Source organism: Monodelphis domestica, chromosome 2 (genome assembly GCF_027887165.1).
Source record: "Monodelphis domestica isolate mMonDom1 chromosome 2, mMonDom1.pri, whole genome shotgun sequence".
Taxonomy (NCBI): Eukaryota; Metazoa; Chordata; class Mammalia; order Didelphimorphia; family Didelphidae; genus Monodelphis; species Monodelphis domestica.
In genome coordinates this window covers 251,258,213-251,275,880 of record NC_077228.1, presented here as the reverse complement: position 1 = coordinate 251,275,880, position 17,668 = coordinate 251,258,213, and the positions used below count along the sequence as shown (strand labels likewise).

At 37.0% G+C, this 17,668-nt stretch overlaps 1 protein-coding gene across 2 annotated transcripts in view; it reads left to right on the top strand.

The window, feature by feature from the left end:
• Positions 1-14,169, top strand: part of FBXW10B (F-box and WD repeat domain containing 10B) — a 181,613-nt gene extending 167,444 nt beyond the window's left edge. For both annotated transcript variants that reach the window (XM_007483407.3, XM_016430902.2), the window contains one exon: positions 13,254-14,169. In XM_007483407.3, coding sequence (XP_007483469.1) covers positions 13,254-14,116 — 863 coding nt within the window. In that variant the 3' untranslated portion in view covers positions 14,117-14,169. The remainder of the gene's footprint in view (positions 1-13,253) is intronic.
• Positions 14,170-17,668: the final 3,499 nt, after the last annotated feature.

Genomic DNA, 17,668 nt, shown 5'->3' with positions numbered 1-17,668 from the left:
AATGTGGCCTCAGATTCTACCTAGTTCTGTGAACCTTGGTCACTTAACCTTTTGGTCACTTAACCTTAATTGCCTAACCCTTACCACTCTTCTGCCTTGGAACTGATACGTGGTACTGATTCTACAACAGAAGGTAAGGATTATTTTAAAGAGGCAATCTTATTCTTTTAAAAAACATATTTTTTAACTTATTTATTTTTAGCATTCTTTCCTTTTTCAATGTTGAGTTCCACCCTTTCCACTCCCACTGAGAGGGCAAGCAATATATCAATTATATATGTAAAATCACATAAAATTTCCACATTAGGCATTTTTTAAAAAGCAGGAAAAAGAAAGTGAAAAAATTATGGTTTGTGTGCACTGCATCAGTTTTCTCTCTGGAGTTGCATAGAATTTTTTCATCATTAAGTCCTTTGGAATTATCTTGAATCATTGTATTTATCAAAGTAGCCAAGTCTTTCACAAATGATTAGCATTACAACATTGATATTTCTCTGCACAGTGATCTCCTGTTCCTCCTCACTTCATTTGAAATCAATTCAAATAGGTCTTGCCATGTTTTTCCAAAATGACCCTCTCATCATTTTTCACAGCACAATATTACTTCATCATAATCATATACAACAATTGGTTCAGTCATTCCCCAATTAATGAACTTCAAGTTCTAATTCTTTACCACCATAAAAATAGCTGCTATAAATATTTTTACAATAGATATGTAGTTTCTCTTCAATATAGTTTCACCAAATTGAAGTCATTGAGAGCAAGTGCTCCTATTACAGGTCAGTATAGGGGATAGCATATCAGTTCTCTCCATCTATATTTATTTATCCTTGCTATTACATTCCTAATTTTCTCTGAATTGTACAGGAAGAGAATGTAAGATGAATGAATGGGTAAGGTATGCACTCAATCATCCAGAAGCTTTACTTTTGCTTTTTGTCTGCCTCCTATAACCAACCATTTTTTCCCTGATAGGTCACCAAAATTTGGTGGTCCTCTTGGATCAGAATGCTTTATTTTAATTTACTTGGATTTATTAGCTTTTGACCTGATTAGTGGAAAAAATCCAGGACTATGAGGGGTAGGGTCTCATCTTGGGTCTGCTATTAGTTATATACCCTGGTGAGAGTCACATCAACTCTTTGGATCTCAATTTCTAATTAGTAAAATGAGAGGGTTAGACTAGATGATTTTTAAAAAAACTTTCAGAATTTTATGTTCTATTAAAACAGTCACAGAATGATAGAACTGTTGCATGTTCTAAAGGTGTTGGTTACCAATTTTGAATTTGTGTCAGTTTCTGGTGAGCTGGGTGCTGATACAACACTAGAAGATAAAGTGAAGCATCACTCAGTTATTTTCCATATGGTAATGGATATTAGTGTTAATATTAAAAAAGATAATGCTGAGACATCTTGAGTTTACATCCTAAATATGACTTGCTTTCTGTTAGCACTTGGGCATATGACCTAAGCACTCTGTGACCATATTTTTCTGTCTGTATAGGGGTTATATACTCAATTGTCTCTCAGGTTTGCTATAGGGAAGAAATAATGTGATTGTTTAAGGCAGTGGATATTAAAGAAATATTATTTCTAAATAGGAAACTGTAAATTTCAGTGGTGATAAAGAAGGAAATGTAGCCATTACAAGAACTGTTTGAAGTTTGACCCAGACTCTAAGGCAAATAGGCACGGAATAACAGAGCAAGAAGGAATCTTAAGTATCATTTAGCCTAACCTCTTCATTTTACAGATGAAGTCCAAATAGATGGATTCATTTGCCAGAGGTCACAATGAGAAGTAACAGAATTCAAATCTAGATCTTCCTAATTCAAAACCAGTACTTTTTCACTAAAACATGTTGATTTTGGTTATGAGGTAATTAAGAACAACAGAAATATCAACATTAAACTGTTAACCTCACAAAATTTTGTCTTCAGCTAAAGTTGAGAAATTTAAGGGTGAGGAAGGGTGTCCTAGCCACAGGGTACCCACTTCTACTGGCCAAAGAGTAAGGGTAGTTTTGGGATAAACTATGATTGCAGTTTGTGTAGGGAAGATGTTTTTCCAGGAAGCACTTTCTGCTGAAAGGTTCCTACAGGAGCAGAGAGCATGAAAAACATTATGGTACATTATGATATCTATCAGCTGGTTCTTTTGGGGGCTCTTTGTCCCACTCACTCTAAACCTTGGAATTTGGGGCATCTTAGCCAAACTTAGCTATCTTCTGGGAAATTTCTAGACTATATTATTAAGGGATGCTTAAGTGAACAGCAAGAAAAGGAAGTCATAATTAGTTAGTAAATAAACATTTGTTAAATTTTTTTCCTATCTGTCAGTCACTGTGCAAAACACTGGTAAAAGACAGTCCTTGTTTCAGGATACTCATAGATTAGTAGAAGAATGAACACGTACATATACAAACTAGATATGGAATAAGTTTGAAATAATCAACAAAGGGAAGGTACTAAAATTAAGTGGAAATCTGGAAAAACTTCCTGTAAAAGCTGAGATTTTACTTGGGAACTGAAGAAAGCAAGGAGGTAAGGATAAGGAGAGAGAACATTTTAGGCATGAATGGCAGCCAGTGAAAATTCCTGGAGTCAAAGGTCAGAAGACTGGAAAAGTGTAGGGGGAAGGGTTATAAAGCACTTGAATATCAAACAGATAATTTTATATTTAATTCTGGAAATGAAAGGGAGCCACTGGAGTTCATTACATAGGGCAAATGACATGGCCAAACCTGTACTTTAGGAAGATCACTGACAGCTGAGTAGAGAATGAACTGGAGTAGGGAGAGACATGTGGCAGGCTTACCAACCCAGCAGGCTACTGCAGTAGTCCAGGTACTTGGTGATAAAGGTTTGCACCACAGTGTTAGAGGAAATATCTTGGAGAATGTAAGAGATGCTATGAATGCAAAATCAAAAGGCTTTGGCAAGAACCAGGATATGTTAGTTGAGAGTTAGTGAGACATCAAGGATGACACCAAGGCTGAAACCTTTGGTGACTGGAAAGATAGTCTCAAAAGAAATAGGGAAGTTAGGAAGAAGGCATGGACATGTTGAGTTTAAGATCATGGGCAACCAATTTGAGGTGTCTACTTGGCAGCTAGCTGGAGATGTTGATTGAAGGACAGCAGTGAAGTTTAGGCTGGGTAAATGGATTTAAGAGTCATCATAGAGATGATAATTAAATCCATGGGACTTGATGAGATCACCAAGTAAAGTAGTATGGAGGAAGAAGAGAAGAGGAGCCAGGAGAGAGCTACAAGACCATGACCTGAATAAATATCCAGCAAAAAAGACTAAGAAGGAATGGTTAGACAAGTAAGAAGAGAAGCAAGAGAGACTAGTGTCCTGAAAACCTAGAGAGAACTAGACTGTTTATATATCATGGAAGAGGTCTTTGTAAAGGGGTGATGAAACTATGACCAGATCAATTTTGGGCAATAGTACTTTTAAAAATGGTAAGAAATATTCAAAAGTGAAATTTCTTTATTTGGAATGTTGGAATTATAGTTTGCATTATATCATTTATTTGATAAATATGACCCACTTCTTCCCCCAAAATAGAGTCAACTAGAAGAGGCTGATCAACAGAGCCAAAAAAGGATGCAGAGTAACCATGAAGGATGAACATTGTATGAATAGGTCATAAGTCAGACCACAGAATTAAGAAGAGAGTGAGGGGAAAGGAAGAGAAGGCACCTATTAAGGGGAATATTCAGGTGCAGTTTACTATATGTCAGGAAAAGATGATGAAGTATTCATTTGGGAACATGATGGTAAGATGTAGAATACCTTGTGGCACAGTTAGGTATATTCAAAACTTGTTGGATAACTGGATCCAAAAGGTAGTCATTAAGGGTCTGATGCCATCTTGGAAGGAAGCCCCAGGAATATGTACTTATCCCTGAACTATTTAATATGTTTAATAGTGACTTTAGATAAGCACATTGGTGTGCTTTCCATTTAGTAAATTAGAAGGAAAACTCCCTAACAATTAAAGCTAGTAAAGCTTTAATTTATAATTTGATAGTAAAGCTATCAAAATCCATAGATTGGATTTCCCTGTGGAGAGGGTTCCAGCTCACTAAAAATCTTTTAGTTAAATTTTTAGGCTTAAATTTTTTTGAGAGGATATTCTTGTTCAGGTTGTTTGGACTAAATGGCCTCTGAGGTTATATGATTTTATATTGTCACCCCCACTAACATGTCTCTCCCTGGGTTGTAGTAGTATGTTTTTCCACTTTTACATGAACAAATACAGAGATTACCAGTACCTTTATTACATTTTTAAAATAGTTAAATATATATAGTTATTACATCTTAAGTTGGCATGCCCGCTTTTTTATGGAAAGGATATATAAGCATTCTTTGTTCATAAAACTTAATGCAAACTTCATGCCAGACTTATCTGCCAACAGAATGCTATAAACATAGCATAACTATATTTCAATGAGGTATTTGATCATCTGTGATATTTACATGAATAAGCTGGTCTAACCTAGACTATTTTAATAGATTTCTAATGATCTTCCTACCTCCATTCTATTCTGCAAGTCTTCACACCTGCTATTCAAGTAACATTCCTTATATTCTTTTTTTATCATTTCACTATTTTATTTAAAAAAAAAAAACTTTAGTAGCTCCCTATTAGGTAACTAACAAAACATAAATATCTATTCCCAGAATTAAAGGCCCTACACAATCAATTTCTGACCTTATCTCTCTACCCGACTTTTTCATTTATATTTTTAATATATTTTTTATATTTTTTAATTTATTTATTTAATAGATTTCATTACAGCCAAATCAGACTTTTATATTCCTTTTACCCTCTCCCCTATCTACCTTTGATAATATCTCCTTGTCTATAATTTACTACTGCACTAACTCATACATATCAAATGCTTAATAAAGAGTGTTCTTAAGAATGTGTTTTATGCATAAATATTTAAATCAGGGTGTTCCAAAAGTCTTAATGTAGTTTCAAACACCTGTAGTTTAAGATTTCACTAAGACTTCTGGTATATACTGTATATATTGTTATCTCTCTCTTCCCATTCCCTTGAATCTGTATCACTTATTTCACTCTATTGCTGCTGGGTTTGCAAAGTATCCTTTGTCAAAGACAGTTTAAATCCAGTTTTATTTTGTCTCTAATAGTATGCCTGAATTCTAAGTATACTATATCCTGACAATCTATTTACACTGTCAAAAATGGAAATAAATTTAGTGATGCATAATCTGTTCTTGATAGATTTATACTGGTTCTTACCTTACACTGCTTCCCTTTTAAAATGCTTACATTGCATCCCTTTAATAATATACCCTTGGATTCTTCCCTGGAATTGAAACCAAGTTCAAGAATATAACTTCCTTTAAAAAATTTAGATAATATTTGCCTGCCTCCAATTCTTGATTCTTTTATTCCATGAGTTTTCAAAGATTACTAATGGTGGTTCAGTAATTCTGTATTATAAACTAAGATGTAGTTCATCTAGGCCTGGCTAGGCATGGAGATTTAAATCTATTCAGGACAATAAAGCTACTCTCTATTTAATCATTCTTTGTCCACTATGGAAATAAATTTCTTTAGTAGGGAAATGTTCTTCTCTCAGGAACTGGATCCCCCTTTCTTGATTTCCAATCACAAAGTTATAACCTTAGACAAGATCACTGTTAATGATTATGTAACTTGTTATTGGCATAGACAAAAACAGATAGATATTGCATCTACCACTCTTCTCACTAGTCAGAAAGGAAATGAGAAATAAAATGGGCAAACAGGAGTTTCCATAGACAGTGTTCTAGAAGGGAGCTATCACCAACCATTGCAGCTATTGACCTCTCTGATCTGTTCTCCACACGTCTTCTAGTCACAGTTCTCTCATGTGTATCCACTGTTTCATTTCCACTTGCTATAATTACCTCTGTTCCTTGCTTTCATTGGAAGAGTGTGTCCTTCATAAGCTGAGATCTAGTACTTTTGAGTCACAGATGACATCAATATCTGGTAGAGGTGCAGAAATCTTAATCTGTTGCTCACTTCCCAAGTCTGCCTTTCTCTTCTGAAATCCCTACTTTTCATCATCAGCAGTGATAACATTACACAATTCTCTAGCCTTCAGTTTCTTTCCTAAAATTTGCTTTTAGGGGGCAGTTAATATATGATAATTGTCTCTATATGAAAAGTAAATAGTGGCCATCAGATTTGATAAAGTCTTTTTTGTGCTGTATACATGCTCCTGGAAGCTGATCCTCCCTACTCCCCCCATCTAGTTCATGTCAGGGCAACAAAATCATCTCATTACTCCTCTACAGAGGAGTCACAATTCATTGTAATTTTTCTTCTGTGACCAATATTGGATGGTCTCTCTACTGGTAGTCCCTGTGGATGCTCATTATTCTGTAGAGCATGATAAGTTTTTTCCTCCTCTGAGTATGTGGCTCTACCCTCTATTAGAAGGCCTTTAAAGCCATTATGTAGATCATTTATTCCATGTGTCATATATATCCTCCTTTGACTTCCTCACAAAAGTTTATTTCTTTGGATTCATTTTTCTCTTAAAGCACTTCTTCCATTCAGACAAAGAACTACATTCTTCTCTGCAGTTCATTGGGAGTTTTTCATTCCGTACTGCTGAGACACTTAGTTGTCAGTTATTCTTGCTACAATTTTCTAATTGCTATGCAAACTTCCTTTTTTGGTACCTGTTAGTTATAACAGCACCTGTGCAAACCTTTCTTAAAAAAAAATCCAGGCTTCCTTGTTTTTTTTCTCCCTTTTCGTCTAACTAGCATTTGATCAAAGGAGATGATGTTTGTAAAGTGTGTAGCACAATGCCTGGTACACAGTGGGTACTACATAAAAGCTTATTCCAGTCTCCTACTATAATATACATATAGAGTATCTTGAAGCTATTATCCTAACTCAATTGACCATTTTTTCTCCCAGAGCATAACCACAGGTTTTTCTCGGGGCTCTAGGAGTACCCTCCCTTACTTGTTCCTAGTTCCATGATTTTCTTTTATCAATTAGTTAAATTTAATTAGTTTTTACATTTGAGTATATATTAAGATAGTACTGTAAGAACAGTTGGTACAAAGCATCCACTCCCATCCCCAAATCTATAACACTTACTCTCACAAGTACATACAGAGTCTGAAAGAATGTTCAAGATTAGACAGCACATGTGATGAAGAAAATTTGATTCATGTAATTTTTTCTCCTTTTGGGGATAACTCAAAAAGTTCAATTCAGGCATGGTGTAACTTCTCTGCTAGACTTGTAATTTGCTTTCAGTCTGGCCTTGACTCCCAATGCCAACATTGCCATCAGGTAATATAGATGCTACTAGTACACTGATGGGAACAGGGTTAGTCAAAAATCTTCCAGCTTCTTTGTCCAAGGTGAAGAGGGAAACGAGGCTGAGACTAAGATTGTTCCTCTCTTCTCCAAGAGGATGGCATTTCTTTGCTGTCTATATGTGTGTGTATATGTGTGTGTTTAGAGGGAAAGGCCTTGCTGGATGTTCCCCTCACAGAAGTATACCATTTGGCATTAGAAGATAGCATTCTATTTGGGCATGGTTTGTGACCCAAGACAATAAAAACTGGCACACAACTTTTTAGCTATGTATGGGCTGTTTATATGAGTATACCAAAATGTGTGTATCAAAAACATACATATATATATATTATATTACATCAACAATCCATATATAGCTAGAGTTGTGCATAGGTTGTTGATCTGTGTATGTCTGTGTGTGTATTGGTTACGTGGCTAAGTAGAGTGGGTAAGTGTTGAACTTCCTGTCAAGAAGACCTGAGTTCAAATTCTGATTTAGACATTAGCTGACTGAGTTACTTAAACATACTCAGCTTCCATTTCCTCAAGTACAAAGTGGAGATAGTAACAGCACTGACTTCATGGGATAATTATAAGGTTCAAATGAGATAGTATACTTAATGTACTCTGTAAATCTTAAAGCCTATATAAAAAACTATACTATTGAGTTTAACCTTGATTCTCTCACCTGAGTCCTAGTTTTATCCTTATCCATCTGTCCAGAAATAGACAATAAACAGATATTAAGTGCCAGGCACTGTGTTAGCACTGGTCATACAAAAAGGAAGAAAAGACAGTCCTTGTCCTTAAAGAACTAACAATATAATGAGGGAGATGAGCAAACAAATAAACAATATACAGGAAAAAGAGGAATACTAGAATACTAGTACTAGAATATAGAGGTATTGGGAAAGACTTCCTGTAGTAATCCACCCATAGCTATGGGCAAGGGAAACAGTGTGTACAGAGTGGCTTAGAAGAGAGCATGCTCAGTCTTGAGCATGCTCAGTCTTGCGCATGGCTAGGAAAGCCTCTGACCCTTGACCCCAGCTTCCCCCAGGTTAGGCGGGAAAACAGGTTTCTTTGTGCTCACCTGGCTAAGAGAAACCACACCTATACCTTGTCATTAACCAATGATAATCATCCCTATGTATTGTGTATATTTGCATATCAAAGAGATTAAATACAGGGCACAGCAAGCTCCGCCTCTCTCTTACCTCTCTTCCTCACTTGGATCTCAGCTCTCACTGATGCCTGTCCTTGCTGGAGCTTGGCCTCTGGCCTCTGGCCAAGCTCCATCTTTGATTCCTTTTCTTATCTACCTCTCCCACCTGGGACCTGGTCCTTCGGCCAGGCACTTTCTTTTCTCTATCATGTCTCCGACCTGTGTGGTATTAAATTTGGATCACTGGACCGGTATAAGCCTTCTGGGTAGTCCACTGATCGGAGTTTCTGCTGTGGCTCCTTGATAATTAATAAGGCCTGGATTTCTGACTCATTCCTGCCACCTCATATCTCTAACTTGACTCTGCCACCCCCCTCGCATTATACAGAACTTCTATCCTTCCTCTATCTTCCTATCTTGAGGCTTCTCGCTGGATCAAGGAAGCTTCACTTCCTATAGGAGATGAGTATTTAACTAGGACTTGAAAGAAGCCAGGGAAGTCAGTAACAGAGAAAAAGAGAGAGAGCATACTAAGCATGGGGAATAGCCAGAGAAACAAAGCTAAGAGATAGTGTTTTGTTAGTGGAACAGCAAAAGATGCAACTGTCCATTTATTGAAGAGTATGGAGCACAGAGAAATGTGGAAGAAGACTGGGAGGATGATTGGATAAGGGATATGGTTATAAAGAGCTTTGAATGCCAAACAGGGTTCTTTGTATTTCATCCTAGAGAAGCTAGGGATTTATTTTCTATAGTTTATTGAGTAGAGATGTTATATGGTCATATCTAGGCTTTTAGGAAAATTAATAATTGGCTGCTGAATGCAGAATAGACATGAGTAGGTAGATATTTGAGGTAGGCACACCCACTGATAGGCTATTCATTATGAGGGCCTATACCAGAGTGACGGAAATATCAAAGGAAAGAAAGGAGTATATTTGAGAGCTGCTGCAAAGGTGAAATTGAAAGGCCTAGGCAAAAGATTGGATATTTGGGGTGAGAGTGATGAGTTGAGGATACCTAGGTTGGAAGAATGAAGGACTTGGAAAATGATGTTGCTCTTTTTTTTTTTTAAACCCTTACCTTCCATCTTAGAATCAATACTGTATAAAGACAGAAGAGCAGTAAGGGCTAGGTAATGGGAGTTAAGTGACTTGCCCAGAGTCACACAACCAGTAAATGAGGCCAGATTTCAACCTTGGACCTCTAGTCTCTAGGCCTGACTCTCCATTCACCAAGACACCTAGCTTGCCCCCTGTTGCTCTTGACAGTAATGGAGTTTATCATATCTACTAGATATTCAATTTGAAATGTCTTAAAGACAGTTGTAGAGGCAAGATTGGAGGTCAGTAGACAGATTAAGGCAAGATTGATAGATTTCAGAATCCTTAGCATTAGAGATGGTAATTAAAACCATAGATGTTGATGAAATCACAAAGAGAAGTAGTATAACAGGAGAAAAAGAAGAGAGCCTATTATAGAACCCTTGGGAAATTTCTGACTATAGGGTATAACTTAGATGAGGCTTTGGCGAAAGAGACTGAGGAGTGGTCAGAAGGAGAGAAGAGTGATGCTCAACCATGTAAAGAAAAAGGAAAGAAGAATGAAGACTGATAAAAGTCATTCAGTAGCATTAAGTAATCATTATATACAGAGTAGATGGAAGGTCATCTCAGAGGAGAGGGATCTAACAGGGGGCCAGGGAAGGCCTCCTGGAGAAAGTAAGTTTTGAACTTAGCCTTAAAGGAAGCCAAGAAAACTAAGAGGAAAAGGTGAAGGAACAAAGAATTTCAGATATGAATCAGGAAGTACAAGAAGCTTACGTTCCAGTGACGGCAAACCCATGGCATGGGTGCCAAGGATGGCACACAGAGCAGTCTCTGTGGGCATGCAGCTGCCCTCCCCACCACTACCCCCACCAGAGTTCATTATTAGAAAGCCAAAGGGACTCAAGCAGAGCTTCTCCCCTCCCCCTCTCCATAGTGCCTGATGACATTTTTTCACATCACCCACCTCTCTACCCAACAGCCCAATGGGTTGTGGGTAAGGTGTATGGCTCACAGGCAGCAGAGCTGGAGGGGAGGGAAGTGCTAGGGTCACACCCCTCCCTCTCTCTACTTGCTGAGAACATTCCTCACTTCACCCACCCCTCTGCCCAGCAGTCCAACAGGAATGCTTCCTCCCTCTCCTGTGTGGAGTAAGGGTGGGAGCAGGGAGGGGACCTGGCACTGGGGGGGGGGGGCATGGCATTTAGTCTGGGGGTGAGGCTTGGCACTCCATCTCTAAAAGGTTTGCTATCACTCTTATATTCTGTCAGGGAGATTTTAAAGTGCCTGTCAAAATGAAATGTATGTGAAGTATAGAACATGAGAGAGAGTAGATTCTCAGACTGCTTTATTTTAGGGGGCAAAAGGCAAGACTGGGCCAATGCAAAGTGGTTACAGGGAGGCAGATTTCGGGTCTATAGACTGAAAGAACTGCTTTACAACAGGAGTTATTACTTTAAGTGGATAATGGTTTAGGGGATAATGGGAATATATAATTATATAAAATAAATATATAATAATGGGAAATAATGGGGAAAGGGATAATTATTTAGGCATGCTGAAGAGGGCATTTCTATATTGGATAGAAGTTTGGATTATATGATCCCTTGCATCTCTAAAATCCCTTTGTGTACATGTCCTATCTGTCATAGAAAAGTTCTTTGAGGACAGGGAGTATTTTTCTTTTTTGTCTTTATAGTTTTAACACCTAACACAATGTCTTGGGAATTTTTTCCATAAGTCAGATCTCTGATTTAATTTGAGAAAGGGAATTCAGGGTTGGTAAAAGGGTGACACCCTACCCATCCAACCAATGCAGATCCACAAGTGTTTTTTTTAAACATTTTAATTATATATTTCCCAGTTACATTTTAAATTTAAAACAATTTTTTAACTTCAGGTTCCACATTTTCTCCTTCTTTTCCTCCTTCCTGCCTCTCTAGCCCTTGAGAAGGCAAACAATTTTATATTAATTATAAATGTGAAGTCATGAAAAACATAGTTGGCCATGCTGCCAAAGAAAACATACAAACAAGAAAATTTTAAAAGAAAAAAGGTATGCTTAAAAAAAGAGAAATCATTAGTAACTTTATATAGAACAGTTTCAGTGGAATGAGGCCAGAACCCAAATAAGGGGGTTAAAAAGTAAGGAAAAATAAATCAAAGTACCAATGATAGATGGCCTTTTCAAGAAGTTTGGACACAAAGGGCAGAAGAAATAGTGGATCATAGTTAAGGGACAGAAGGATTAAGTGAGATTTGTTTTTAAAAGATGGAGGACAGAAGGACATATTAGCCCAAGTATTATACTGTTTTTGTAGCTAATGCTGATTCTTTTTTAGTAATCAAAATTCAATTCTTTTAACTAGTTTCTACTAAAGCAGGCCTAAAATGGGCAGCCTTTGCCCTATGCTCATAGAATCATTTCTGATGTCAAAACCAAAGTTCCCACTTGCATCTTTTACCAAATTCATGCTTCATTCAGGATCTCCACATTCCTTTCTTTAACTTTAGAATCATTCTAAGATTTGGTAAGATAAGAACACTTTCTTACTAAATTTAATTAGCATTTCATATCTCTCTTGGTCAAGTTACATTTATACATTGTTCTCAGGTGAAATTCATTCAGATTAGCTCCTTACTCTGTCTATCTTCCCCCTCTTTTTAGATTTCCATTTTACAGCATTATGATATTCCCATGAAAAACTATCTCATTGGTAGTTTCCAATCAGGGTAAGAACTTTAACTACATGCACAGTGGAAGGCTTGACTATAAGTCATTCTGAGAGGCCACGCACTTTTTCCAGTGTTCCCTGTTGCTCAAACTTCTTTTTAACTCCTCTGTAGGGATTGCTTTTAAAATCTAGAACACATTTTTTGAAGAAATTTAATCCTCAAATACTGTGAGACTGGGTCTGATTTTTAGAAATAGTTTTGAATTGTAAGAAGCTAAACTGGGTGGGTGAGAGTTGTTTTATTTTGTTTTGCTTTTAAAAGGCATTGTTTTGAGGTGATGGTGGTGTCAAACTCAAATAGAAAATGTAGGCTACTAAACTGGACATAAGGATCCCTGCTGTTGCATATTGAGTTGGTAAATCCCATAAGAACATTAACTTTCTTCTATTGTATTTTAGTTTACTCTATTAAATATTTCCCAATTACATTTTAACCTGGTTCAAGTTGCATTCAGGATTATTCCCAGCATTTTGGCACCTCTATTTAAGGTTTTGGTGGCTTTTGTTTGTTTGTGGTTTTATGTAAAGCAGCTTTGAAAATAATTCTTAAAGAGGTATTCTAGAAATTTAAACAAATGGTTGGGATATTTATGTTGTAATGACCACGTTATATACATACTCCTCCCAAGGTGATTATTTTAAGGGACATCTTTCATTTGGATATTTACCTATATTTCATTATTTTAATAGAGACAGGACCTGGCCTCAGACACCTTGGTCAAATCAATTAACCTATCTCAACTTCCTCATCTGTAATATGGGATAAAGGATAAAATCAGATAATATTTGTAAAGTGCTTTGTAAATCTTAAAGCACCATATGAAATGCTAGCTATTATGTAATTTTAGGTCTGTAGATAAATGCAATTTAGTCTTTACAACTATTATGACTTTTTTAATGTAATCATGAAGTTCTTTTTTCTTCATTTCACCTTTTGGAAAAACAGCTGAGACCTTTCAAATCCAGCAACCAGCAACTACTGAAACTTCAGAAGTAGGTCACCAGCGATTAAAGAAACAGGGCTTACAATTGCCTCTCTCACCTGATCAGCTCCTTCTGACTGTCAGCTCTCTGCAGCAAGCTCACATAGAAAATAATGCTGACCATCTCCAAATCCCCAAAATTAATGTTCGTGATGCCTGGGGACCTGCAGTCCTCCAACAGGAAACCTCAAGTAACTTTCTAGACATAAAAGGTATGTCACTTCTACCAGGGGTAGCTGAACAGGCTGCTCAAATCAAGAAATTGAAATCTGCCAGTATTGCTCCAGGTTTAAAAAGAACTAGCATTCCATATGAAATCCAAAAATTGCAACCCAACTTAAAGAAATCCTTACACAACTCTAAGGTATGCACTCACATCCCACAACCCGTTATAGTTCGTCCTAAGTCTTGTGGAACCTTTAAGGAAGGAGAAGAAAAATCACAAGCAAAGAAATTTTCCTTTGTGGATGGTCAGGTACAAAAGATAGGTAACCTGACTAGCACACAGATAATCAAACCTAATCGAATGGTGATTCGAAATACAGGAGAGACCTCATATCCCCGGATGAAGCCAGCCTCTTACACTGTGACAGCCAATCCCTATAGGATCAATACTGGATTCATGCTACTGACAATGAAACAAAAGAAAGAATACAGTGAAGCCAAAATGATGGAGTATCAGAACGTGAAATCCGCTGGGTTAGCCAATCCTGACAAAGCAAGCAAAGTAGCCTGGCTCAGGAAGATAAAAAGTCTATCTATAGATGACTTCATGAAGAAAGGGAAAACAGCAGCCCCTGAATTTGGACATAACACATTTATCTGAATGTTAGCCACAAAAAGCAACCTGCCTTTAAAATACACATAAAATCAAATCGATATCATTGTTTGAGTTTTTGTTGTTTGGGCTTGTTATCATAACTAGTCTTTCGAGATGGAGCAATATTAGTAATTGAGCTACAAACATTTTATTCATGAACCAGATGGAAGAAAGGGCTAGGTCAATGAGTCTTGTTGGTTCTCTGGAGTGATCATTTGTCCCTTTGGGTAGGGGGAAAAAACAACAAAAAACAAAACTCTCTTTACCTCATTTTCCATATCTATAAATGAGGATAACATCTTGCAGAGCTGCCACAAATATCATTTGATATTTGTAAATTGCTTAACACAGTACCACATAGTAGGTACCATATAAATGGTTATTCCCTTTCCTTCCAAAATGGGACATTATTAATTCATCACCATTAATTCAAAGATGGCTTTTTTTTTACACTAGTAAAAGAAAGGAAAATCATATCAGATATGAATGCGCAGAATGCAGATGTTTTCTGTGCTAGAATCTTTTGGCCAAGGGCTTGATTTTAGTGCAAAATCTGCAATTTTATTTTGTACTTAAATTTAATGAGTTAACTATGCTAAATTATTTTAAAAGATTCTTCTGTCCCTATGGAAGTAAATTAGATATCATAATCTTTTGAGTTGGGAATGGGGAAGAAAGAAGGGTATTATTAATAAGTATCTTTACATTTACAGGAATATACATATGCTTTTTCCAGCTTTTCTACTGAGAAATGATTTCCTAAGCATTACTTTTAGGAATTTGTTTTAACTTAGAGAGGTGAATGATGGCTTTAAAGTTATTATTTAGAGTTAGAGGACTCTAGTACAACGTCCTTATTTAACAGATGAGGACATTCAGATGCAGAGAGGTGATTGGCCCAAGAGCACACAGTAAGTATAAGTGATATTTGAACTCTGGGCTCCTGGTCCTATATTTAATGCTCTTTTCATTCTGTCATATAATGGGCAGTGGGGAGAAGGTACAAAGAAAGATGTTCCAAACTCCACCCTATTATCTCTTTGAGAGATCAGAGCATCTTAAATTTAAAACTGAAAGAGATTTTAGAGATCATCTGGTCCAACTCTCTTTTTTTACAAATGAGGAAACTAAAGCCTAGAGCAGCGATTCTCAACCTCCCAATTTGAAGCCATGAGAATACATAATGCATATCAGGTATTTACATTCCAAATCATAACTGTAGCAAAATTACAAATACTTTTTTGGTTTGGGGTCACTGCAACATGAGGAACTGTATTGCGGGGTTTGGTTTGGGGTCACTGCAACATGAGGAACTGTATTGCGGGGTCACAGCATTAGAAAGGTTGTGAACCATTGGCCTAGAGGTAGGAAAGGGATTTACCAGTTATCACACAGTGGAAACCTGGGATTCAAGCCCAATGTCTTCTCACTCCAAATCCAGGAATCATTTGATTTCATTCCTGAATTTTCCATTAACATTAATCACTTCTTAATATCCAAAAATTTGGTGTTACTTATGGCCCCAAGGGACTTCCTTACCCCAAGAGGCTCTTGTTATAGATGCTTGTCCATCAGGGTTAAACCTAGGGAAAAAAAGAGAGAAATTAGCTTTCCTCATTATGACCAGTCCACATACCAAGGCTCTTAATGTTAAGCTATGGCTTATAACTCAGGTTTCCTCCAAAGGGACAAAAAGGGTCACTTTTTAGAAATGTATTTGATATATAAAATAGGTATAAATGAACTAAAGGACTTATTTCCTCTACCACTAAAGACATGCTTAAAATCCAGTGGAATTGCAATAAAGATACAGGTGCAGAGGTGGAAGAGGGGAGGGAAAGAACATGAGTCTTGTAACCATGGAAAAATATTCTAAATCATCTAATTAAATAAAATTGTCAAAAATAAAAAAATAAAGAAATGCTTAAAACTCAAAACGATTACATTAGTGATTAGCTAAAGTATAAAACAATAATCCATCATCAACATTTTCACCAGAAAGATAAAGGCACTTTGTGGAAAAACATTTTACTTTAATTTCAGACTTATACTGCCTGAGCAACTCACAAGGCCAAGATCATGACCAGTCAGAGCAAAGGTCAGGCTTTCTTAGCCACAGCATTGTCCAGAAACATGTTTTTTACAAGAATCATTTCATTTTAGACTGCTAGCAGACTTAGGGCTGTAAGGGGGAGAAAAGGGTTTTTTATAAAAGATTGGACTGGATTGTTTAAGAGTAGGGTTGCCAGGAATTTTAATTAATTTCAAGAGATTTAACAATTTATTTACAACATATAGGAAAAGTGAAGTAATAAGAAATCATAGAGAGTATAGGGTAAGATATCTAGCCTGCACACTAAGTATTTTGCTCTAGCTGGCTCAACCCAGGCAGGGAAGTTTAGTCCTAAGCCAGAGAGATCTCGGCTTTGAGCCAAGGACCTGGGGATGCAGAGAGCCTCTGTCAAGAATATAGGTCTCTTTTGAGGATAGTCGCTTCAGAAAATCCAGGAAAGGAGTCAGCTCTTTTCACTCACCACGGGTCAGTCTAAAGGGAGAGATTCAAGGACAGTCTCATCAGGAAAGGTCTCAGGTCCAGTCAGCAGATTCTTCACCAACCTCCAACTCGAACTCAGAACTCCAGAAAAAGCCCAAATTGTCACAGAAGTTGTAACTTCCTTTTAAAGACACTTTCTTTTGCGTCACCTGTGCCTTCTTCCACTTTCATATCTACCAATTATAGTTGAAGCTTTGCTTAGGACTGCCTAGTGGGCAGTTTAATTCTGATTCGTCACCCACTATCACACATGTGGGTCACAGACCTCCTCCACTCAAGTATGAATGGGGTGTTTACACTTTTGGTGATTAAATCTAAAAAATGGGCAGGGGAGTTAATTTAATCTTCACAACCAGGGGGAGAGATTTAATTTAATCTTCATAACCCCCCCTGATGATCATTGGGAGACTAGTCTCCCCAATTATCATTTAACACCTAAAAATTTTCCAACTACGGGTGTATACAATATTGCACTTTCTAAGAAGAAAACTACAATAGTTAAAGAGGGAAATAAAAGAGAAAGAAAGCAAAACCAGTGTTTCCTAGGCACATTGATAAAAGGCAAATTAGAGAACAGTCCCCTTTGGCATAAAAGTGTACATTCAAAATAAAAGTTCAACCCCCTTTAGTTCAAATCAATGGCACCCAAAAGTTCATTCTGGACCTTCTTGATGAAGTGTTGGTGTCTGCAGACATCTTTCTTCAAACAGTTCATTCTCTGGAATCGAGGAGTTAGCAAGCTTCTTTTCCTGAAATTTTTCTCAAACAAAATTTTAAATCTTGGATTTTTTAAAATGAAAATATAATACAGGGGTCAGGTACTCTTGATTTCTCAAAATACTCACCAAGACAAGAATGTTTATTTTTCAAGATTGCTGGTTGTAGCCCTGTGCTTTGGAAAGAAACACAACGATTAAAGTTGGAAGCCAGAGACTCAGGGTACTCTAGGCAAGTACATGTTAATCACTATTGCCATCACTGTGGGCTGTCATTGTTACTGGGAT